At 40.9% G+C, this 26,833-nt stretch overlaps 1 protein-coding gene across 3 annotated transcripts in view; it reads right to left on the reverse strand.

Annotated features, from left to right (window-relative positions):
- Positions 1-26,833, reverse strand: part of LDLRAD3 (low density lipoprotein receptor class A domain containing 3) — a 124,775-nt gene that overhangs the window by 82,381 nt on the left and 15,561 nt on the right. For 2 of the 3 annotated variants that reach the window (XR_013980081.1, XM_080983861.1), the window contains exon 2: positions 12,975-13,121. The exons of the other annotated variant lie outside the window; for it this stretch is intronic. Coding sequence is in view for 1 of the 2 variants with exons in the window: in XM_080983861.1 (XP_080839987.1) it covers positions 12,975-13,121 (147 nt within the window). In the remaining variant the exon portion in view is untranslated. The remainder of the gene's footprint in view (positions 1-12,974; positions 13,122-26,833) is intronic. 3 annotated transcript variants of the gene reach the window in all.

Below are 26,833 nucleotides of genomic sequence, written 5' to 3' on the forward strand. Positions count from 1 at the left end.
TAACAATATTTAATCTTTGTCTTCTCTTCAACTGCCAAGCTAGCAGTTTTCCACATTTATTCGCCGACTCAAACGTTTTTTGTTTCATTAATTTAACCTTCCATTCAATTTCCTGATTTATCAATTTAGAATATTGTGTTTGATAAAGTTTAATTTCTCTCAGAGTTGGCTGTGACTTCGGATTCACTCTTAATTTCTTCTCTAATTCTTTTATTTTTTCCAAGATCTTATCTTTTTTCTCATTTTGTGTTCTTTTCTTTACTGCATTCTGTTGTATCAAGAATCCCCTCATTACAGCTTTACTTGCGTCCCAGATTATTCTTTTTTCCACCATGTTATTCATATTTATCTCAAAGTAGTCCTTCAAGACTTTTTGGGCCTTCTTGGTAATTTCCTGATCTCTAAACAAATTGTCATTCATCTTCCATCTAAAGGATCCAGTTGGTAATAATGTCATATCCATCTTTACTGCATTATGGTCGGAGCAGGTCTTTGGGCAGATTTCCACTTTTCTGACCTTAGGTGCCAGGCCGCTGGAGATCCATATTTGGTCGATTCTTGTCCAGGTCAGTTGGGCTTCAGAAAAGAATGTTCCCTCTCTTCCTAGTGGGTTCTTTGTCCTCCAAATGTCAATCAAATCCATATTGTCAGTCATTTCAAAAAAGGTTTTAGGTAGTCTGCCGTCTTTTGTAACATTTTGACTTTGTGACTTGTCCATGTTAGTTGATACGACCCCATTCATATCTCCCATCATTATGATGTTGTTATAGTCTAGGTAGTCCAGCATTGTCTCCTGCAACTTCTTGTAGAATTCCGATTTCCCTTCATTAGGTGCATAGATTCCTAATATCAGCAGTTTCTCTCCTTGATGTTGTATCTCAATAGCCAAAATTCTTCCATGTTCATCTTTAAATAGGAATTTAGGTGACAGGCTCTCTTTTGCATATATCACCACACCTCTCTTCTTCACTTTGTCGGACGATACAAATTCCTGGCCCAATCTTTTATTTATTAACACTTTTCTGTGGAGCCTCGTCACATGTGTTTCTTGTAAACAAATAATGTCCAATTGTTCTTTTTTTAATATATGAAATATTTTCTTCCTTTTTTCCGGAATGTTACAACCATTAATATTCCAGCTCAACAGTTGCAGAGACATCCTGAACTATCTGGTTATTTTTCAAGGGGTGGTATCTTCTCAGGGTCTTCAGGTTCCACAGATGCTGATGTTGGTACTGGCGTTGCCTCAGGCCCAGAAGGTAGTTCAATTCCTTTTTGAAGGTCCTCTCCGTATGTAGTCAAGAATTTGTCTCTCTCTTCCGGTGTTCTCACTTTAACCTTTCTCCCTCTAAAGGTAAAAGATATTCCTTGGGGAAATTCCCACCTGAATGGAATTGCGTTGCTCCTTAGTAGTTTAACAAGTTCAGAATAGGCGGCTCTAAGATCAAGCAGTAGTCTTGGGATATCTTTATAAATTTCAATTCTTCTATCCAAAACCTCCAGTGATTTTACAAAATGTAGTCCCAAAATCTTATCCCTTTCCTCCTTTGATCTCAATGTTATCAAACAGTCTCTGGGCCTCTCCTTCTTTATAAATCTTCCAAGTCTGAAAGCTGACACAATTTTAAAGTCCTTTTCTTCCAAGTTCCAGAACTTGGAGAATTCTTTGGTCAAAAACTCAGTTAGATGCCCTTCTTCTGCCTCTTGTAGTGATCTAATCCTTAAGTTGTTCTCACGGTTTCGCAGTTCTATCATAGAGAGATAAATCTGGTGTTCCCCGACTTGTTTAGTGAGTGGTCTTACCTCTTGCTCTAAATTTTCAAATTTTTGTCTGGTGTCCTCAGTCAATTTCCGATTTTCTGCTGAGGCCTCCGTTAACTGTCCAATTGCTAGTGCATTCTGTGCCACTTGTGTGGTTAATTTATTTAGACATTCTGTGTTTTTATCAATCTTTGCTGATTGCGCATCTGCTTTCTTGTCCAAAGCTTCCAATTTTTCAAAAATTTTGTCTAGAACAGAAACAGATGCTCCTGAGGCCATATCTTCCAATTGTAACTGCTCTGCTTCGCCCTCTCCCTCCACTTCTGAGGGCAAAGTAGGCACAGATGATCTACGTGTCTGTGAGGCTGAGGTTAGAGTTGTTAAAGTTGTTTGTTTAGCTCTCCCTCTTTTTCTTGTGCCACTCATTCCAACGTTATCTATCAGTCAAGGTCACACTGAGTTATTCCCATGGAAATGGAAAGGTCCAGAGCAAGCAAACAGCAAGGGAATCGAAAGTAAAAAGTACATGTAAAGTCACTGTTTTAATCCAATCCTCTAGAGGGAGCTTAATCTGTCTTTCAAAGTCTAATTTAATGTCCAAGAACCTTCAAATACAAATGTTTAGCAGAGTTTATAAATGGTCACTTTATTGCAGACAGTGCTTATTTATCTCCAAAAAGAATGTTTCAAATTTAAAAGGTCTCAATACCCTCAGGTTGTTTCAAGTTCCAATATACAGTATCCAAATCTGCAGTGCTGACAGCTCCCTTAGTGCTCAGGCAGCTCCTGACTCTGGGTTTCACCTTCTGATTTGTAATCCAATAAAAGGAGGAAAGTCAAGTGCAAATAAAAATCCCAAATCTTTAGCTTAAAGTCTTTACTTTAAAATGGTTCAATAGATGCTTAGATCTGTAAAACTTAGAGTCTTTCTTTCAGCCTCCACTCCTCCAGCTGATTGCTTTTTTTCAAGTTCAATGGCTGCGGAAGACGGACTTCCTGCTTCCACGTCTCTCCGCTTTCAGCCAAGTTCAAACCAATTTAAGTTTTTCTTTCAAAGTCTCAAATTCAAGTGACTCAGTCTTTTACTCACAAGTTAGTTGCTTTTTCGTCCGAATCCGTAATTTAGCAGGAAAAGGGATCAGCGCTCACCGACAGTAGCAGCGCGGCTTCACTCCTCAGGCTGTGAAACAGCTCACAGCGCCGCAACCCCCCTCCGCGCTCCGGAGCCCCTTACGGGGTTCCTTCTGCACTTGGAGGGTCGCTCAAGGCGCCCACCGAGCCTCAAGACCCCAGGCTCTTGCCGCCTGGGGTTTTCCAGAGTGGGTCTCCGCTTCGCCGTAGCGGACGACCCGTTGCCTGCGGAGCCTCCTCTCCCGTTCAGAAGAGGACCGCCATTGCCGTTCGCGCCGCCCCCGGAAGTCTGTAATATGAAATATATTTAAACGCTACTCACTTGTGGCCTTTTCAGTAAATGTGCCCTTTAAAAAGTTATATCAATAGTTCAAGAATAAATTATTCTGTTTGAATTCAGAATTTGGAGCTAAAATTGGTATTGATGTACTTTTAACAGTACAACAATCAAAAGTCCTGGCTGCAGACTAAACCTTTAATACTGTATTCATCTTCTCAGATAACATTGTGTATATAATTAGTACAATTTTCTTTATGTTCTTTCTCTGTGAATTTGTTAGGCAGCAAAACCTGTTACAAATGTATACAGTGACAATGAGAGCATTAGATGATGTTGCCTGGTTGGTGGTTCTTCAATCAAAAGGTGAAGAAAGCATTATACTATAAACTCAGAGGGCACTTGAAAGTCAGTAAAAGGAGCACTTTCTATGGGAATTTGCTCAACCAGACTATTAATTGTCACGGCATGAGAGCTAGATAAAAAAAACCTGGTTGATCTGCAAGCAATTTTATACTCAGTAGAGTTCTCTTCCTACTTCTTGGGAACATTTGTCCAACATTTTTAGAAGAAGCAAATTTTCAAGTGCTAAGTGTAGAGACATGAAAGTATGTGGTTTTATTGAACACTTTGAAATAAATGATAATCAGCTCTAATGGTGCTCTTTGGACAGGAAGTAGCGAGTGATTCCAGCTTTGTGGTTCATAGCTTGCAGTTATGGAATCTCAGTTCACAGTGCTGAGAAATACCCCCACTGTAGACAATGGCGAACAACTGACAGAGCAGATAAAGCTAGACAAGGCTAAGTAAGAAGAACCCTGCTAGATCAGAGAAACAGAAATGAGATTCTGGATTCCATGGCCAGACAGACAGGATCACCAAATAACTTGAGAGCAATAGCCTCCCTCCATTATTTATCCCCTAGCAACTGATTTTTAGAGGTATTATGCCTCTAAACATGAAAAATCCATGTAGCTATTAGTCATTGGTAGACCTGTGATATATGAAATTGTCCCATTTGTCTTTGCCTGTCTAGGTAGCCCTACATTTGAAACAGGCAGTATTTCCAGGATGCTCTCTTGGAGGTCTGAACCTCAATTTCTTAAACTAGAACCTCATATGTGCATTAAGTTTACTGTAGTGCGGATAAAAGACCCCAGCACTGCCTTGCTGAACTGGGCTAGATGGATCATTGGTGTAACTTCTTAATGAGGAGTATTCTAATAGGACCCTTTTCTGGGTTTTTTCAGCGTGTGTCCTAAGGCAACAACAACAAAACACAGACTACATGTGGCTTGCCAAGGCTTCCTTTTGTACCTTCAGAGTAGCAACCTCAAAGGTCAGGGGTGAGGATCCTCTGGTCTATGGGCCTAATTAGGCCTGCCGGTTTCTCCATTTGGCCGCCGGGCCATTTTAAACAAATCACAGCAATATATGATGCCAGAAATGGGATAGGTAAAGGTGGTGCTTGGACAAAAGGTGGTGCTTTGCAGGCTGATCGGCTGTGCCTGCAAAGTTTCTTGTGCCGCTGTTCCCAAGCAACAAAAACCAGTTGGTTCTTGGGAAGCACTGCACCCCCATATTTGCCAGCATGGTTTGATTTCGAACCACAGGTCATCATTGTGATGTCAGGTGATTGACAGGTAGGCTGCCCTACCTGTCAGACTTGGTGAATGGTAAGATGTGTGGAGATGAGGATCCAGTCTGCTGGAAGGATCCAGTTCCCCAAAGCTGCCATAGGTGAATCACCACATGACCGAAGGAAGCAACAGTAGAGTAGGGATGTGTAGTCCAGGCTGAAGACCTTGGAATCTGAGAGCAACAGATTATGCACATGCCATCCACCCCTCCCACAAAGCAGTCTTCAGGTGCATTGTGAATCAGCAACTATTCATTTTAATCTGAATATTTAAGAAACCGCTTACAATGCCATAAAGTCTGCTCTATTTTCATATTCCAAGAACAGATTGCAGTGAAGGCATTCACAAATTCCTTCCTTCTTACACTAAAAGCACCACAAAATTAAGCACCAAATTAGTATTCAGTCCATTTCTGCTTAGCTATTCTAACCTTTAAATGCAATGGTCATGCATAGCAAAGATAAACGTGGCTGGTCACTGGGTGTCACTGTTGGTTTACAGACACATTTCTGAAAGCATACAGCACTGGCAGAAAAAAGTTTCTTCTCCCCCAAGGTGGTGGTGGAGGGGGGTTATAATCAGAAATGTCTGGATATTTGGTACAGCTTTAATTTTGGCTCCTATCGTGTCAGGCAGTAAGCTAGGATGATGTGCCATACTTTGAAAATGCACCATCTGCTGCTCGTTAGCTGACAAAGGCAGCAACCTACCAACTCTCTAAGTAGCTGTTGCTCATTAGCTGACAAAAGCCACTTTCAATGCTCACATATTATTAGATTATTTTAGACAGAAGAAGATTATATTTGATGAAGAAAGGGTGGGGGGAGTAAAGAATGAAACACAGAACACAAAGGGAAATTAAATATGGCAGCATGATCAGGATCCTACTCCCAGTGAAGCTGAAGACAAGATTCACAATTAAACACCGATGTGATGTGTGCTTGGGACTCTGGGAAAACACCTCCCAGCTGTTCCAGAGATACTGTTAGCAAAATGAGAAACAAAATATATTTCACAATATAATCCTATCCCTCAGGTTTACCTTAGTTTCCCTAACACTTCTTTTCATACTTTCCTATTTTTGTGTATGTGATCAGCAGTCAGACCTGGAGACTGGTCCACTTCTCCTCGGTGCCCTCTCACTGCAGACTGACAGATGCTGCGTGAACAAGCCTGGCCAATGTGCTTGGGACCAGAACAGACTTCAGAAACAAGAGAGTTAACAGTCTCCTCCAGCTCCTTCAATTTATCCTGGCTTTTGTTTGGGATTTTGCATGTGTCAAGAGTAATCTTGGCTTCTATTGAAGAAAGCCACCTAGGGTCAATTCTTTTCCGCCTGCTACAAGCAGCTTTCATAAGATGCAAAACCAATCACCAGGGCTACACACTTTTCACAACTTTGTTGGCTAGTAGCAGCCACCTCAACAGCTATTTTAAAGGAATTTAAGAGGTTCTCTATTTCAAGAGATGTCAAACTAACCTACATTGGAACAATGAGAAATGAAGGGTTGTACAGAGAATTACTGAAGTGGCACACCCAGGAGCACTTAATGAGGATTTGCCATACATTGGCCTGGTTTGCACAGCACACTAAGCTAAATCATGGCTTGGCACAAATATGTAAAGTGCTCCATCCCAGTTGTTCTGCTGCAGTGCTGTACTGCATGGCTTGTGTGTCATCCAAACTCAGGCTCACGGTTTAGCTGTCCTGTACAAACCACCAGCCATAAACGCAGGGCAAACTATGTTTACAGCTTGTGGTTAGTCTGGAAAAAGTGAAATCACAAGTCTGAGTTTGGACAATAAGCTAAGTCAAGCCATGACTTACCTAAGCAAAGCAGCTGCAATCCTGTCTCCCCAACCCACCTGCTTTTACCAAGCTATGATTTGGCTTAGGTAAAGGTAAAGGGACCCCTGACCATTAGGTCCAGTCGTGGATGACTCTGGGGTTGCGGCGCTCATCTCACTTTATTGGCCGAGGGAGCCGGCGTACAGCTTCCGGGTCATATGGCCAGCATGACTAAGCCGCTTCTGGCGAACCAGAGCAGCGCACGGAAACGCCGTTTGCCTTCCCGCCGATACCTATTTATCTACTTGCACTTTGACGTGCTTTTGAACTGCTAGGTTGGCAGGAGCAGGGACCGAGCAACGGGAACTCACCCCGTCACGGGGATTTGAACCGCCGACCTTCTGATCGGCAAGTCCTAGGCTCTGTGGTTTAACCCACAGCACCACCTGTGTCCCTATGATTTGGCTTAGTGTGATGTATAAACCAGGCCACTGACTAATTGTCCATTTTACTCAGCTTTTTGGACTTAGTAATTTAGTTATGTAATGTTGGCCCATTCCTTCCATTCTACTATTCCAATTCCGCTAATTGCAAATTGTGAACCAAGGAATGATAGCTTCTGGACTCATATTTCTAGTGTAAAATAATGTGATTTGGGGATAGGTGTTATAAGGATTCTGTGACCCAGACAAACATTTTCTGCCATAAACCTGATACTCCGAAAGACTTCAGAAGTGTCATGCCTTAGAAGAGTACAGCTAATGTAACTTATACACAAGAAGGGCCTCCTGGATTAGCCCTATGCTCTCACAGTAACCAAACAGATGCCAATTAGTGGTACAAAAGCAGAACCTCAGTACAACAGCACTCTTACTTCCTACAGTTTTCCGCAACTGATATTCAGAAACATACTGCCTCAAACCATGGAGGCAGAGGGTAACCCTTGCAGCTAGTAGGCACTGGTAGCATTATCCCTCCTGCCATGGATATATCTCATCCTCTTTAGAAGCCATCCAAGTTGGTGGGCATCACTGCCTCCTTCAGGAGTGAGTTCCATAGTGTAACTATGGTGTAACATAGTGCAATAGAAACAAGTACTTTCTATTGTCTTTCCTGAATCTTCCAACATTCAGTTTCATTGGATGGCTACAAGTTCTAGAGTTGGGGGGGGGGGGATTCTCTATCCGCTTTCTCCATGTGATGCACAATTTATTACACTTCTAACATCTAATCAACTTTTACCTGCCTTTTCTCTAAACTAATAAGTCCCAGACGTTACAACCTTTCCTCATAGGAGAGAAGCTCCAATCCCTGAATCATTTCTGAACTTCTTCCAAGTCTACAGAACTGTATACGTGATTCTAAATATATTTATTTTGTTAGACCTGTATACCACTGCTCTTCCAGGTTGCTGAGGCCTCAAGCTGATCTCCCACCGCTCTGCAGGTCAGGCCCAGATATTCTTCAATAGAATTGTAGCATTTCATCTGGAGGGTCACAGGCTCCTCACCCGTTTTATTCAAATGCTAAAATTCTATTGGTTACATCCACAGCAGTTTTCATCAGAAGAGGTGTTTTAAGTCTATAATAACCAACACAACAAATTGTCTAGAGGCAAATTTATAATCACTGTAGCTGTACTATAAGGACCACTTCGTCCAGACATACAAGACAGAAATCCATGGTTAAGTTACCCCTTGTGGAATGGGGACTACACACTGCTTTTCCAGGGGCAGCTTCCCAGCAGTCAATGACATAAGGGACAAAAGATTGTGGGGAATCAGCTTAACTTAATTAAGCCAGTTAATAAAGAGCTAATACCAGATTGGATTTAGCAGTGCCTTAAAGAGATACATGTGAATACACCCTGGAGTGCTGGGGGAAAAGTTGAACAAGTACAGAAAGAAGTGCCCCAATTATTGCAATTGGAAAAGATACATTTTAGTCGCTCTCTATAAAAAGTAACATTGATCTGTCACACACTTAGTTACATTTTTAATTACAGATGTTTCTTTTTGGGGGAGGGGAATCCCACAGTGTTGCAAATATAATGTTGCAAAACCTACTCAGTTTCATAAACAAGTTTGATTTGTGTTTGTTGGTTTCTCTGGTAACTTCTCTCTCTTTGTATCATGGATGGTGGCTCATATTATGGATATATGTATTATTTTATTTATACTGTTGCTAGAAGTTTGTCATGGCCTTTGGCTAAAAAAAGAAACTTATGAACTGAATACAGTCGTACCTTGGTTGTCAAACAGAATCCGTTCCGCAAGTCAACTTCCAAAAACATTCGACAACCAAGTGCCAGCTTCCGATTGGCTGTAGGAGCTTCCTGAACTCAATCGGAAGGTGCGGAAGGTGCATCTGACGTTCGGGTTCCAGAAAACGTTCGTAAACTGGAACAGTTTGAGAGCCAAAACATTCGAATAGCAAGGCATTCGGGATCCAAGGTACGACTGTACTCAGTTTCATTGCAGAGTGTAGACCATCAGCGAAGATCAGTTGGTCCTATTACTTAGATCAATTCAACCTCTGTGTGTGCACCTGACCCTTGCCAATACTGCCTAGTTAAATCATGCTGAGATAGATGTGCCCAGTTTCTTGATGTTAATGTTTTTCTTCAGGAACTGAGGGTGCCACTACTACCTCTCTCTCTCTCTCTCTCTCTCTCTCTCTCTCTCTCTCTATATATATATATATATATATATATGTCAGTCTCAAAAGTTCAGTTTTTGAGCAAGATGACAGTATATGCATTAGGCATTAAGCCTCAATTGTTCAAGAGGATTTTCTTAATCCTCTGTAGTCAGATTGCAGACAAAGGCCAAGATTCTATCTGATCATCTGGGTTTAGGATAAACTGTGGGATTTGGCGGGGGGGCGGGTCAGTGAGACAGCAAATAGTTCAGGTGCTGAAAATGAACTGTATTTCAGGCCCAATGCATTTTGGAGAAATTCTTTCCTAAAGGGCACGATTTTAGCAACAAATGAATAGGACATTGTAGCGACTCCTATCATAAACACGACTGCACTCTCAGAATCTGTACAAGCTACAATCAAATGCTACTGGACCACCTGTCTTATTTGATGTGAGAAATGGGAGTCTGCCTTAAGCTTGCTCTAAATTTTCCTTCTCTTTATAGTCCTAGAAAGTCATGCTGTTCTACATCATAGGAGATGTCTTGCAGGGCTTAAGGAGGGCCTGCTGGATCAAGCCAATAGCCCACCTGGTCTCACAGTAACCAAACAGATGACCACTGGGAAGCCCACAAGCAGGACCTGAGTGCAACACCACTCTTCCCCACTTGTGATTCCTAGCAACTGTTGCTCCAAGGCATACTGCCTCTGGTAGTGCAAACAGAATATGGAAGCATGGCCATTTTATGTCCTCTGTATTTTATATGCCAATTCTACCCTTATTGTTATATGGAAACCTTGCAACCATCATGTATAATTTGTAAGTGTGAGGGTTAGTTTCTCTAAAACTCTGCAAGGGGCTAGCCTTAGAGACTGCTCAGAACTACAGATGATGCTCCCCAGTCTTCCTGAGTGGGGAGCAAGTTGTCAAGCGCAAAAGACCCAAGTGCAATTGATCACACTGGCTGCCAATCAGCTTTGAGGCACAATTTAAGATGCTGGTTATTATTACCTTTAAATCCATACACAGTGGGACCCAACATAATGGAAGGAGTGCTTTTTGCTATCTAAATCTTCCTCCAGCCAATCTACACAGGAAAGTCTGATCCAGTCACCCTACTCGATAAGTAAAATCCTGTGAGTTACAAAGCAGGGCTGTCGTGCAGCACCCTAAGTATGCTATGCTCTTCCCACTTGGAGCACACACCTTAAACATTCTTTTAATTTCACAACACTAGTTTTACATCTTGAATTTTCTGGGCTTTCTGGCATGTTAACAGTGGATTGATTTCTTCCCATTGATTTTATTTACTCAGTGCTAGAGCTCTTGCCATTTTTCTCCATTTTGTAAGGCAAGTTACGCCATCATTTTGTAATGAGAAAGTCAGGGTATAAAATAAATTAAAATGAAAGTCTGCAGCCCTCCAGAGTTATTTAAAACTGAAAATCTATCACCACAGTCTCTTCTGTTTACATGTACCTCACCTGTCAACTATGGGGCATAACAGGAAATGAATCACCTGCTTCCCAGATTCCTTTTCCTTTGGATTATTTTTAAATTTATTCATGAGATCAGTTAAGTTAGCAGACAAAGGTAAGGAAAAACAAAACAAAAAAGGATGATTATCTGTGCTTGGGTGAAAGAAAAATGGCCAAGCTAATATATTTTAATAATCTAACACACCTAGAAAAGTGGGGGGGGGGGGTTTTCATAGTTCTGCAAAAACATCAATTGACAAATCCCAAGACATTAACCCAATCCAACTGACGAAAGGAATTTTATGAACTGAGGTTTTGCAGCTATTTAAATTTTACTGGCAGATACTATATTAATTACTACCAAAACCTTGTGGATCCAGTTTATTCTCAGTGACAAAAGAATATTGTGAATTGAGTCTATGGTCACTGGCAGACTATTACTGACTTATTCATAAGCAAAAAAGAAGACTGTTCAGAAACACTTCATTAATTGCTTATTTTCAAGGCAGTAGGTAACATGCAAAGAAGAGATAAACAAAATTATATGAAAAGGAAAATAAAAATATATTTGAGTACTCTTTTTTAAACTCTTTTTTTTTTATTTGAGTACTCTTTTTGAGTACACACACACAGAGAGAGAGAGAGAGAGAGAGATGTATTCCACTGGGTTTAAGGATAAGATTTGGTCTTGAATACAGTGGATGGAAAGAATGTTGAATTACACCTAAACTTGGCCAGAGATTATTATCCCAGGTCCCATAATGACAATCCCAGAACACCTAATTTAAGATACAATTGTAAGCCAAAAAGGAAATCCAATCCACTCTTTGTTGTTAATGTTAATTCTTTGTTGTCAGGCGATCAGGGCCACACAACTTTAGGCAACAAACATTACCTCACAGTAGTGGTTTTGGTGCCATGGAATGTTTTTGCCTAAACAGCCAATATAGAACTTAGAAAACGTGTTTGCAAGACCCATGGTGCTTGCTGGGTCTTAGTTTCATTTTGCATTTTGCAAAGATTTAACCAAAGACCACATGCATTTATTTGACAAATAAAAAGCAGAAAAGGCATTCTAAGTTCAAGCTGAAGTTCTGTCAGCTGCCCTGACAGAACGATCATTTTAGTGCAACATTGAATTCCTCCCTGAAGTATTATGATTATTTTAACCTCTCTTCCTGTTCCGAGGTGAAGTGAGGTTGCAACTAAAATGTTTTCAATTGAAACAAACAGAAATGACACAATCAAAGTAGAAAGAAGTCAATCAAGTTTTGAATATTCACCAAATAGATTTCTTTCCTATGCTGTTTATAGTCTCTGTGGAAGACAAACCAAAGACAGAACAGAAAGAAAGAACACAGAAAAATTGTGAAAATTGTTACTGTGTTTCTAAGAAGGAAGTGTGGAAATGAAGGCTGTTCTCACTTGGACCCAATGATAAGAGTCATAAACTTAGGTCCTCAGAGCAGAGACTAGGAGTGGCTCTAAGCCCCGTCCTTTGGCGTAAGAGGGGGTTGAGAACATTCTGAGGATTGCAGTCTTGTGGAGAACAATACACAGAATTTATAGGAACAATGATGTTCACATACGCAAGCATTACGACTGAAAGTCGCATGCACAACTTTGCTAATACTTACCAGACTATTTATGTATGATTGTGAAATTCTGCATAAATGAATTGCTCTCTGCATTTGGAGATTTTGAATTACTGTATGTTGTTTACAGGGAAGTACTGATCCACATTTCTTCTGTTTTTGTTGTGAAATCATGTGATTACACTATTTCATCCAGATCACTTTTTGCAGGTATTGCACTCAGCAAGCTCATCTGCTTTTGCACATCACTAACCAGGAAAGTGAGCGGGAGGGGGAGATGCAAACTGAAAAATATGGTAAACCTGTTCCAGAATTTTAGAAATTATGTGGGTTAAACTGAAATATGGGGCAAATTTGAGACACAAAAAATATTCAAACAGACTGCATCTGCTCATGACAAATTTGGATAGAGCAAACGCAGATTTAATTGCCAGCCCAGCAATGAAATTTGCAGTGCCCTTCAGAAAGGTACTGTCTTCGTCAACCTACAATAAATTGTACTGCCACCAAGCAAGAAGCGAACAGTCACTTCAGTTAGACAAACCAATAAGAAATATGGTAACACTGGTTGAATACTAATCCCTGAAATGCATTTGATTTTTACATGGCTGAGTCTTGCTATTCAAAATATGAAAGGTAGCAATCAAGTAGAGGACACTCACGGCATTCCTTCTCATCACTTTTGTCAAAGCAGTCTGGCAGCCCATCACATTGCCAGGCTCCTGGGATGCAACGTCCATTACTGCACATGAAGTTTCCAGGAATATTACATTCATTTGTGAAGTTATTCCAAGGCAACTGTTGGCCTTCTGCAACAAGAAGATAAAATGCACAGTGTTTACATATGCAGAAACTGCTTTCACATCTAAAGCAATACTGCTGGCTCCCCTTTTCCATTTGTAGAGGCACCCACTGAATCAAAGGCCCTTCCATGAACGGCACAACAGTGCCTGCCTTAAAGAATACCATGTTTGGCCTTAGTTTTGGTCTCTGCCTTACAAGGGAGCCATCCATTATGATTAGGGCTAGAGATAGAATGGCTGAATAACTGAGTTCATATATATATATATATATATATTCAAAGGAAAGGGAATCACTATTCATTCACCTTAACATGAAAAGATCTCACAAGCTAAAATTTCTTTGCATTGGGAGAAGCTACAATTATTAAGGATGCAGTTCTATACATACATACATACATACCCACTGAAGTCAATGGGATTTACTACTGAGTAGATATGTATAGGATTACACAGTCTACAAAGTACCCTCTCCAATCCATTTTATGACTGGAACTGCAGACTAGAGCTTTTCCATCACACCTGCCCAATATCTTATTCCACTTCCCACTATTCACACAGAGGAAGTGGGTGGTACAAAAGAGGGACCGTTTTTTTCAATTCATACAATTAGTTTATTTCTAAAGTTCTAAATTCCAGTTTGAAATTCTGATAATAGTAAAAAATGGTTCATGCACACTGATGGAATTTGCCAAGTTTTGTAACCTGTGTGTACCGTATTTGACAGAGACATTTTATTTTAACCCTAGTTAACTAAGAATTATTGGAGGAATAGTTGCATAAACAAACTTGGATTTTTATTTACATGTGATTTCCCGGGTCCAATCCCCAGTATCTCTAGACTTGGCCTAAAGATATTACTAAATGAAACCCTCAAGACTGCTGTTAGTCAAAATACATACTAATGAGGATAGAGGATTGTGATATTGGAAAGAAAGTAAGTCTTGCTCACTAAGGTATGCCGTTTTCTATCTCAAAGTGAACCATTGTCATCAGTTTCAGAAGGGACTCAGTGTTAACTTTGAAGCAAGTTCTGCAAATACGATTTCTAGTTTATAGTTGTTGATTTCATGGGGACATATATGTTTTAATACTTTGAATACCAGCATAAAACATGCAGAGGTAGCATCAGCAGTACCGAAATATAATGTTTACTCAGGCAACTATCGCTGACCCTTTGATTTCTTAAGCAGTTTACATACCATGGAATACACAAATAATACAAAAAGATCTCTTAAGATGAAAGGGTAAATCAAGGATTGGGCAACCTCATTTAAGAAATTCAGCAATATCTTTAATGTCTACACATGTTTAACATCTCCTCCCAATACTTCAAGCTGCTTTCATGTACCATTTGCTTTACATAGTAATAACACAATTTTCCATCTTATCATTATGGTTGAAAAGTACAAAATTATTCTGGCACAACTGCAAGTGTTTGGTCCCCACAGTGCTGCAGTAAACAGTATGCACACTATGATAGCTGCCTGTATCTAAGTAGACATATTGAGCTCTGGGATCCCATTCCCTCATGGTTTTCAATGCTGAATAAATTGTATAATGCTTTTCTTGAACCTTAATTTTTATGAAGTAGTTAGCTGAAAAATCTCATGTAATTTTTTTTAATGCAGAACTTCAGAGAGTTCAGAATCATAATAGTGAGAAACAAAGATATTTTTAATAACATGTCTTTCCTTAAGAAAAAAGTTGAGATTTTCAAAATTCTGATATAAATCTTAACTGTTTCAGTACTGATTTCATTCCATATCAGATGAAAGGCAACACAGCGCTGACCAGAAACTATAATCAATGTTACTTTAAGCCTTTGTCATTTTGATCATTAAAAGTTCAAACATTGCATTTTAAAATGTCTTTACAAACAACTTGGATGAAGAAATTGAGGGGATGCTTATCAAATTTGCAGATGACAACAAACTGTAGGGGTAGGTAATGCCACAGAATTTATTAGAGCAAGCTAATAAAATGAATTTCAATAGGGACAAATGTAAGGTTCTGCACTTAGGCACGATGAACCAGATGCACAAATATAGGATGGGGGACCCCTGGCTTACTAGCAGTACATGTGAAAAGGATCTGGGGACTTGGTGGAACACAAGCTTAACATGAGTCAACAGTGTGATGCAGCAGCAAAAAAGCTAACAATAGTTCAGGCTGCATCAACAGAAGTATAGTGTTAGTACTATAGTAATAGTACCACTCTATACTGCTTTAGTCAGACTACACCTGGAATACTGTGTCCAATTCTGGGCACCAGCATTTAAGAAGGATGTTGACAAGCTGGAACATGTGCAGAGGAGGGCAACCAAGATGATCAAGGGTCTGGAAATGAAGCCTTATGAGGAACAGTTGAAGGAGCTGGGTATCTTTAGCCTGGAAAGAGGAGACTTGAGAGGAGATATGATAGCCATCTTCAAATATCTTAAGAGCTGTCACATGGAAGAGGTAATAAGCTTGTTTTCTCCTGATCTGGAGAGTAGGAGAAGTCACAAGAAAGGAGATTCCAACTAAACATCAGGAAAAACTTTCTGACAGCTAGAGTTGTTCAACAGTGGAACATTATCCCTCAGGAGGTTGTGGACTCTCCTTCCATGGAGGTTTTTAAACAGAGGTTGGATGGCCATCTGTCATGGATGCTTTAGCTGAGATTCCTGTATTGTAGGAGGTTGGACTAGATGACTCTTGGGGTCCCTCCCAATTCTACAATTCTATTACTTTATGATTCTATGAAAGTGCTAAATGCTTGTCGTATTTTACCTCAGGGATGGTTGCATGCCCCAGAGATTCTTTGTACCAAATTACGTAGATGCATTCTGAATGTGCTCTACCATCATGCTTTCATATCCTCTCCTTTATAAAAATTTCCAATAAAGAAATAAGAATAATTAATCCCCAAACTGACTGTGCTTGGTTTAATCCCACCAAACATGACATGGCTAGGCTTCACAGTTGGAGATTGTTGGTGAAATCCCCAGCCTCGGGTTTTAAGCGTCTCCACAGCAGCTGTTGCTTCTGCTTGGGTAGAGACAAAAATAAATACAAAGCTCACAAGTCCTCTTTAATGGCTGAGAGAAAACAAGGAACATGTGCCAGTTGGGAAATAAAGTTTGTGTGGAAGCTGTGGGTGGCATCAAATCAATATAAAGTCCAACCCAAGCCAAAACAGATAGACAAGTCATGGTTTCTTGCTTATGTAAGAAACTAGCTCCATGTGGTTGCCTAAAAAGAGTGTTTCCAACACTAATGAGCATTAAAGAAAACATTTTACAGAAGGGCTTCATGTTATCCAGATAAAAACTTATGACAAAGCCAAGCAAGTAACACTAGGGGAGAAATATACTACATATTCATGACTGCTCCTTCAACTTTTTATTCATGCATTACTTGTGTCAGGCATTGTATTGACAGTGAAGCTGGGCCACTCTTTTAGCCCCACCTCAGGTATTTCCACCACACTCATGAGTTGTGTGTGATTACCTGCAGAGAAAATCAAGTATGTGAGTACCTATTCTCGTGTAGGGGCTCTGCACATCTGAATTTATCTGCAGACAACTGAACGTAACACACAGCTTTTGAGGAAAAGGCCCAGTGGCAGAGGAGGGGCTAAATGGATAGCCCAACTCTGCCGAATACACAGATATGCCCCAGGAGACGCATTAGTAAGGCTTCAGAGACGACATCCATAGGTAGGGATGTCACTTGTCAGCCCTGCCTCTCTCCCCTCCTCTCCGAAAGAACATTTCTGACTAAACACCAGAGAAATAAAATATCTGCATAGCAAGCATTATGGGTAGTTGACACCATAGCATTAATAATACAATAAGAATGAGGGTGAGGATGTTTGGGCTACATCACTTCAGTGCTTGGGCAGTAGCCATATTTTTAGCCTGCATTCATATTAACACAAGTGAACAGCATCTATCCCACTTCACTGGCAACAAGAGAATTAAAAGTAAAACTTATTCTCTAGGATGCAAACTGGCAACTTCACTTGTGCCCTTTGGAGGACTTAATTGCTAAGTAATGCTGGGGCCTAACAATCTGGAAGACACTTCTACATAAATCCTTGCTATGCGTGCTATAGTGCAAAGGGCAGGCATTTTGCAGAGAAGCTTCTCTTGATTGCAAACAGCAGATTCAGAGAAACCTATTTTTGTTATGCCACAGTAAAGTAAGAAAGAGTTTAAACTTCTTTGCCCAGCCCCCCATAACCTAGAGGCTAAAGCTTCTGTGGGGCTGCTATTCACATCACAAAAACATATACATTAATTGTATTCATGCAATGGACTTCACATCAGCTTTATCTAAGAAAATGAGAAACAAAAAAACCTGAAACCTCAACAACTTTAAAAGCCATTGGTGCAGAGACAGAGCTGTACCTTAGCTAATACTAGTAAAGGAAAGATAGCGGTTTAAAATTGCATAGGGTGGGAGTGCAGGACTGCACAGCAGTTAGGAGGCTACTCGCATTATATCTGGCACCGTGCCTCAGAAGGAACACTGTTCCATGTCCCTTGCTATGAATGAGATGGTAAGAGATGGAAACTACTAAAAATTGATACCCCATTATTCACTAACTTGGTTTGGCCCTAGATTCAAATTTAACCTTTTCTTTATAAGTGCTCTTACACAAGATCAGACCTGCTGAATCAGGCATCTAGTCCAAAATCTTATTTCCCACAGAGGATAATTAAATTGCACTGGGAAGCTCAGAGGCACAGCTTGAGGGTTTCATCCCTCACCCACTAGTTCTCTCTGAAATTTCCATATAGCTTTTGATTAACAGCTTTTAGTAGACGTATACTCCATGAACCCTGTTTTAAAGCCATTTAAGCTAATGGCCATCACTAAATACTGGGGCAGTGAATTTCAGCATATGTATGCAAGCATGCAGGTGGCAAGAACGAACATAAAGACATTCAATTGTCTAACTTTTCATATGAAAATGTCTAGCATGGCTAAGAAAACATGTTCTCTGTCTATGCAGCAGTTTACTTTTCCTGTTAAGTCTATCTGTGGCTAATTGTTCTCTTAGCAAACACAACTGCTAACATTTTTATTGGCAACCTGTGAGAGAGCCTGTGAGCAGCATTTACACAAACAGGAAGGAACACACAGCTCAGACACCACAAGAGAGTGCAATAGTAAACCCTAAAAGCTTCTCAATCTCTTAGGAGTTTCAAAACCATAAGGTTTTGAATACCTACACTTTCACAATGAACTGGACTTAACTAACACATGAAACGCCCACCAGATCAGGCCAGTGGCCCATATAGCCCGTCAACCAGGTGCCTATGCACAGCCCACAAGTATTTCCCCCTCCTGTGGTTTCCAGCAACTGGAATTCAGAAGCATACCTCCAGCAGTGAGGGAACCAAATCTGGATCTGATTTCTTGTCATTTATTTAATTTCTTTTTATATTTATATCCCACCTATCCTCTAAGGAGCTCAATGTGGTGTACATAGTTTTCTCCCCACCCCATTTTTTATCCTTGGACCAACCCTGTATGGTAGGTTAGGTTGACAGACTGTGACTGCCCATGGTCACCCCATGAGGTCAAGTGGGGACTAGATCTCTCAGGTCTTATATGACACTATAACCACAGCTGGTGGTCAGAGCAGGTTACAGAGGCAACTGGATGTCCCATGTAAGCTACTCTGAGCTTTCTGTAAGGAAGCGCAAGGTGGACAAAATAAAATAAACTGGGAAGCAATTTGGAATAATTTCAGTCTTCAACTGCCGGCGGATGAAAAATATCTGAAGGCAAACCCCATCAAGTTCATATTAATTCAAATAAAGGAATAAAGAGGCAAACTAGCAAACCTGTGATAACTGTCTCCCCACAAAGATCCTAATTTATATACAATACAACATCACATGTGTACTGGAGAAGAATTTAAAAAATCTGGAATCTCTTCTTGGAGACCTGCTATAGCACAGTGACTAAGAGATGGAGGTATAAATTAGCAAATTTCTAGTTGGAACTCACATTTTATAAGTTATTATTGGGCTATTGGGGGGGGGGACTCTACCTTAAGGATTTTCTTTCCATTTGGTGTACTTGTACATACCTCAATCTTACCCCAAGTTTGCCAGTGTTTCTATCTTATATGCTGGAGTCTAGTTTTGGCTAAAGGTAAAGGTAAAGGGACCCCCTGACCATTAGGTCCAGTCATGGACAAGTCTGCGGTTGTGGTGCTCATCTCGCTTTATTGGCCGAGGGAACCAGCATACAGCTTCCGGGTCATGTGGCCAGCATGACTAAGCCGCTTCTGGCGAACCAGAGCAGCGCACGGAAACGCTGTTTACCTTCCCGCCAGAGTGGTACCTATTTATCTACTTGCACTTTGACGTGCTTTGGAACTGCTAGGTTGGCAGGAGCAGGGATCGAGCAACGGGAGCTCACCCTGTTGCGGGGACTCGAACTGCCGACCTTCTGATCGGCAAGCCCTAGGCTCTGTTGTTTAACCCACAGCGCCACCCGCGTCCCCCAGTTTTGGCTACATAACCACAAATATGAGAAGACTCAAATCAATATTCATATACAGATGATAATGTATATATCAGGTAAGTCCTATTAGCTAGGTATATTTTCATCTATGCATGCACATACACATCCCACTCTCCATTTTGTGTTAAGCAAATGCTTCTTCAAATTGAAATGGAAGTTTAAAACTGGTTAAGCACTGCTGAGCTGAAACTGTTGCAGGGCTGCAATCTGAAGCCATAAACCCATAAAAACTAAGTGCATAGAAGTTGTGAAGCACAGTGCTCAAAGCACATTTGTCCCATAACTGATAAATGGTTCCAATAAGAAAAGAGGTACATTTTCTTTTAAAAATACGTATCCCCATGATAAATGTAAGATGCATTATAAGATTCTTAACTAGAGAAGGAACCATTAAGAGTCCAAAATTGCAAATTGAATCCTGAAAGACATTCAGCTACTCCCAGAAACACTCAGAAAAGCTTTTACCAACTCAGATCCTTATTAATATTCTACCCCTGCTTTTAATTCCTGTTTTAAAGCATTCACATTTTGCTGTGTAAATGCAGTTTTTATTGGCACTAATTAGCTGAAAGAACAATAAGAAAACAAAGCTGAACAGATAAAATAATGCAACTTATTTATGATGTTATATACACAATCCATAAGCTGCGGCTGTGATTTTGTGAAAGCATTGTGTCTTCTTGCATACTGATACCCTCAAGCTCCAGAGTAAAACCATCAATTTTACTGGGAGATACAAGAATTACTTAAAATCGAACTGGGTGGAAACCAAACCCCATAGCTATAATGTGACAGGTGTTAAGCGTTAACTAGAAGACTACACAAATAAAATGGATTGTACTTCAAGTGATCAAATCTACAGGCTTGCTTGTTCAAGAAAAACTGTTAGAATTTGAACTTTTGCCCACCAAGGCTCAAGTACCGTAATAAGGCTGTTAGTTTGCTGCTTCTGCTGCTGCTGTTTTTAAAATGCCACAAAATTACTGTCAGTTTGTTTTTGGAATGCCACAAAATTGTTACTTCTAGTTTGTATTTATTTACGGTATCTAATTAGTGAGGTATTAAATTTTTGATTAAAAAACCTTAACCAGACCTGTTTAGTAAACCATGGATAAAGTTAACCAGTTTGTCTAGTTGAGACATAATTCTAAACTGCAATCATTTTGGGAGGCAGGGGAGGTTGTGAGCCCAAGACTTGCTGAGCTGCTTCTGTAATAATAGTTTAGTGTTATGTCAAACAAGGCCACTGAAATGATTTAGTGTCAGATGTAAATAGCCTGGTTTAAGGTACACCACTGATTTATGTTTCATCTGAATTAACAAATTATGGTTTACACTCTTCCTGCAAACCCCAATTAGAAACTAGAGTTTAATCCTGATTTGCAGAGTAAGTGCAGACAGTAGTTTGCATGTTCAGCTGAAATGCCAAGCAATAATTTTCCTAAAAGCGGGAGAGGAGGGGTGAAGTCTCCCTGAGCATTGGAATTATAGAGTGAAAGGAGAAATCTGAAACATGGATTGTCATCAGGGTTGAATCCCAGTGTTCCATTTATAACATTTTGCCTCAGTAGTTATCTCCCCTCCATGATTCCAGCTGGGGTCCAGACATAATGCAAACCATGGTTTGTGCTAACCACAGCTGAGAGCCCACACCATACTTTGAGCTTCCAGAAATATGGTAGACAAATCATGGTTTAGAAGTGGTAATTGGCTTTTCATTCCCACATGCTCAGGATCAGCTTCAAAAGTTCACTGCTGTCATAGTTTAACAAACCATGGTTTCATGTTATGGTTTCATGTTAGGTGCCTCAGCTAAAGGCAGTCCTTCTGAACAAGAGAATATCCATTACTCTCAGATTCATGAACTATTTTAAGAAGGGAGGGAGAAGATGCATCTCTGCTCTAGGGTAATGAGAGATTCATGACAGACACATCTTCAGAAGGAGGCAATTTTGTCTCTAATTCTTGAAACAGGCATGAAGACATTTGGCATTTTCTGAGAACTATGTAATGAACTCTGCATGTATCCCTCATGCCCAAGTACTTCACAAAGTCCTATTGAGTGTGCAGAAACTAATTAGTGTCTAACTGAGCTCTCCCAATTGTGGCTACTGGTCTGTCAATATATTCAGCTTTTAAGTGAAACATTCAGATGAAAGCAGTATAAAATGAATAAGAATAGTTATTTTATTTACTCTTAAATAGCATAATACTTGAAATTATTACCAGATACCTGGAAATAATAGCTTTCATAGTTACCCTCTGAAAAACACGACACTGTCTCAGCTTTTTAATATGCTCTATTCAGCAATAAATTTTAAGAATATGTGCAAAATATAATGCGACTCCAGTTATTTCCTGCATGTATTACATTTCAGCTGCTTTCTGTAAGCAAATCAATAACACAAATGAATGGCATTGCATTTTGTCAATGGGATACAAACTGTTATGAAGATGCACAGCAGGCATTATATTGAAGTCAGCCCCATTCTTCTCACGGGAGTTTAATTTCACCTTATCTACTCTACTTATTCATCACAACAGAAACCCTTGCTGAAAGAAAATATATATCTCTATTACAACAGGACGTATATTCAGCAAATGCAGATAGGAAATAAATGTGCACTGTCATGTGCTGTATTTTCCAATGGCCAAGGAAGGGAAGAGTAAGGGCTAATCTTATTGTGTGGCACAAGTGACAAATTCCAGCCGACAAAAATAGCCACAACAAAATGCAAGTAAAGTATATAATATATTAAGACAACCTTGCGATTGGTAGGAAAGTAATATAATGGCTTGCAATAAACAAAGCAAGCTTCAAATTACATCATTTTAACTGATAGCTGTATCTTGCAATGCAATGAACAGGCAGGAAATAATGGAATGAAGCGCAGAAGGGAAAGATTGAAGCTGCAAAGCAGAGCAATGATGAATTGCAGCTTCTTTACAAAGACTCAGGAAGACTCCATGGCATATATACAGCATGCAATACTCCAAGACTGTGTAAGTGTAGATCTGGCACAGGACATGGGTGTAGCCAGAGGGGCAGCTCCCCCCAGAGGTGGAGCTAGCTGCTCTAGCACCCAGAACGGCACACATGCTGTGCACCTGGGGCAGGGCTAGTATCCCAGGGGGGTGGGGCAGCGATGTCAAACACACACCCCCCCGGATGATATCCGGGGCAGACCGCACCCACCACACCCCCTTCCTCCACCAGTGGCTCCCCGCACCCCCCCCCCCCAGTGTTAGAGACTGGAATAGAAAAACGTGGAGCCAAATGGCTTCTGGGACCTGGGTTGTGGGCACCAAAACAAAATGTCTAGTTGCCACTGGGGAGGGGGGTCAACAACACTTTTTATTTATTATTTTGTTAAGCATGAACTAATACGCAATTCACATGGGTAACACATTGTTAATATCACATTTTTAGCAGAAATTGTTAATACATGTTTAAGTTGGTGTTTACAATAAAAAAATATTGGTACCGTACTTCAGTTTTCAAAACACTCTGCTCCTTATTGTTAAACCGCTTAGCATATTGCCTATCCTTAACATATACTTTGAGGCTTCAAAGCACATACATTTCAGTAATCCTTGAGCGTCAACCAATTTTTCAGTTTTAAAATAGCTATATCTATAGCTAAATGAACAATAGGTACCTTACTGAAAGGTTTTTTATGGCAATCCTGTTGCCATTTTTAAAAGTTTTTTTTAAGGGGTTTTTTTTTAGTTTACTAACTACTCCTGCAGATGCCAAAAGGTTTTTGTGACACCTAAGCTCCCCCCTCACCTTCTTCTTTTTTTTAAAAAAAGAAACTGCCCACACTCACATTGACGTGCAACCTCTCAAGGGTTAACAATAGGTCAATGTGGCCCTCAGCCAGAAAAGGGTTAAAGCACCCCTCAATTACAGAAACAAGCAAACTTCAACAAGTTATATATGAAGTTGGCATGTTTCCGTAAACCACACTAAAGATCAATTACAGTTTAGGCTTCGGACCTAACATGAAACTGTAGTTAAATAAAATAGGAAACAACTGCTTTCAAATGCATTGGAGGGAATTCATTGACACGCTATGGCAACTGTCCACTGGGGCAAGCATTTCAAATTGCCAGACAGAACAATCCTGCCTCTCCTCCCCAGCATGCTGTTCCAGAGATCCCCCCCCCCCCCCGCGCGCCAATCCTGGGAAACACAGCTGCGGGGGGGGGGCATTGCACAAGTGGGAAGTCTTTGCACTGGGCTTCTGCTAGCAGGACTCAATAGGGGAATCCCACCCTTTGTCACCACATCTAAGGAGAATGCACAAGCCTGAGGCTCATGAACAAAATGAAAAACCATTGCTTATTCATTACGTCCAAACTGGGCCTTCACGTCTGAATGAAAACCATCTATCAAGGCAGATTATTTTTCTCTTTCCTATGCCTTTAGGGTAACTTCCCAAAGGGTGAGGATCTCATCTCTGTAAATGCTAATGCTCTGTGACACACTGTCACATCAGCTAAACAGGATGGTTTCACTAATTGTTAAAGCAAGGGGAAATATGCAGCATTGTTTAGGATTCACAAGGAAGAAGTTGTTGGTCCTCCTCACAATGTCACATTATCTGAAATGGCAACAGTTCCCATTTTCCAAAGTAAGTGCCTCTTACCTAATCCAAGTTTCATTAACTTCTGCACAGGATCAGTGATAGATACTGAGGAACATAATGTTCCATTTCTGTATCCACATCTATCCCACTTGTTCCAAAATACAAGTTCCGTCATCAGAAAGCATAATTTTATAGAAATAGGTCTATACAGAAACAGCAATCTTTGTGCTCAGCTCAGAATCAGAGACCTGCTCATATTAGAAGGCTTCTCACCTAGTTCCTCTGCTCCCAGCTATTAACGTGCCAAATGTAAGAGGATACCCAGCAGTCAAGAAGCTTCCTCTGCAAGACACACTGCATTAATCATTTAGCTATTAATGGTCATGTAACTGGAGTATTTTTCCTAAGGACTGAACGTTGCTGTTGTCCATTATGTTGGCAGCATAGGCTTCTATTTAAATAAAGCAGAAGCAAATACCAGGAGGGCCCTACAGTGAATAACACTGCTTGAAACTACAGAGCATTTGTATGGATGAGAGACTTGTTTTTAAAAAGGAACATGATGAATGTGTGAAGCTTAAAGAATAAATATAATTTGTGTAACTTAGATTTATAAAGCTCACTAACGCTGCAGAAGTTGATAAATGGTTATAGGTTTTCCCACCATCTTCCTAACCTCTTATAAGCAATTAATTTCCCTCTGTTCAAATGCAATATACTCTATAACATACAGTGGAGGCAGAGTTATATGCTCATCACTTGAATAATCTACATAGGTATTCCTGACTCAGGAAGTTAAACATGCAGCAAAAGGACCTCTCACTGCATTAACCATTCGTGTTGCCATCTTCCTGATTAACACCTCATAAAATGTAGGTGCAGCATATAGATGACAGAAAAGCAACACCAGAATAAAACGCTGTGCATTGTTCTTAGGCAGACAAGCATCCCAAAGGCTCTTTAATATTGAAGAATGTTATTGCTAGAATATTCAGCTGAATAGTACCTCCTTTAAAGAAGCATAGAGGAGCCTTACAGTTGAGGAACACACCAATGTCCCATTATCACCAACAATTATGGGATCTGGATTCTGCATGGCTGTGAATAAACAAAATGGTTTCTTTATGCAGCCTATTACAGAGAAACCCAGAGAATAATGAGAAGAGTTCAAATCACCACTCTAGATACATATAGAAGAGCAAGATATATTAAAAATAATTAAATTTTCAGTTTAAAACATTAGTAGCAATAAAGAGGCTTACACAGCATACTAGCTGCACATTTTAGCCAGTTGCTGGACATAATGAAAAACAATCCTTGATAATCTGACTATGCAGAACTGCATAAAGATGTTTCTTTTAGGGTGCTAAATATATTTACAGATGCTAAATTGTGTTATACTTAAAGATGCTAAATGGCCTGTGATAACTTTTTTTTTAAAGTCTTTGCTTGTTCCTGAAGGTAGCTCAAGAATAGTAGGACATTACACAAACAACGCACTGCTGAAAAAACCTTTTCCTTAAAAGTTATGAGATGGGAGTTGAAGGCCTCCAAAGATTATATAGCAGCATGCGTATTTACGTGTGCAAAGAGTACCGTATTTTTCGTCCCATAGGATGCTCCATCCCATAGGATGCACCTAGTTTTTTGGGGGGGAAATAAAGGGAAAATTTTTTTTCTTTATTTCCCCCCCAAAACCAGGTCGGGGAAACCGAACCAGGTTGAGGAACAGCAGGATGGCGGCGCTGCGCCTCCCTGCTGTCCCCCGAGCTTGTGGGGCTGGCTGATGTCTGCCCGGCGCGCGGGGCACGCTGCTTCAGGGCGCCCTTCGCACCGGGCGGCAGGCTGCTATCCGCAGCGTGGGGAGCCCTGCGGGGAACTCCTGCAGGGCTCCCCACGCTGCGGATGTCTGCCCGGCGCCCCTCGCAACTCTGCTTCAGGGCGCCCCTCGCGCTGGGCGGCAGGCTGCTATCCGTAGCCTAGACAGCCCTGCGGGGAACTCCTGCAGGGCTCCCCACGCTGCGGATGTCTGCCCGGCGCCCCTCGCGACTCTGCTTCAGGGCGCCCCTCGCGCTGGGCGGCAGGCTGCTATCCGTAGCCTAGACAGCCCTGCGGGAACTCCCGCAGGGCTGCCTAGGCTGCGGATGTGTTCCCGAAGCACCGGGCGCTCTGCTTTCAGCGCGCCCGGAGCTCCGGGAAGCAAGCTGCTATCCGCAGCCTAGACAGCCCTGCGGGAACTCCCGCAGGGCTGCCTGGGCTGCGGATGTCTTCCTGAAGCCTGGAGAGCGAGAGGGGTCAGTGCGCACCGACCCTTCTCACTCTCCAAGCTTCAGCGAAAGCCTGCATTCGCTCCATAGGACGCACCCAGATTTCCCCTTCATTTTTGGAGGGGAAAAAGTGCCTCCTATAGGGCGAAAAATACGGTACCTTATTGGTACTGGAGTCCCAAGCCATCCATACATTGCTTAATCCTGGACTCTCTTATGATTAGGCTGATGATTTGTATTCCAATGAGATACTTGCCAAATACCTTACTGGTACAATCCTTCACATTTGATCCAGGCTGAACTCCCTGTTGTCCACAGGACTCTCAACTGT

Source organism: Podarcis pityusensis, assembly GCF_964106645.2.
Source record: "Podarcis pityusensis genome assembly, chromosome: 1".
Classification (NCBI taxonomy): domain Eukaryota; kingdom Metazoa; phylum Chordata; class Lepidosauria; order Squamata; family Lacertidae; genus Podarcis; species Podarcis pityusensis.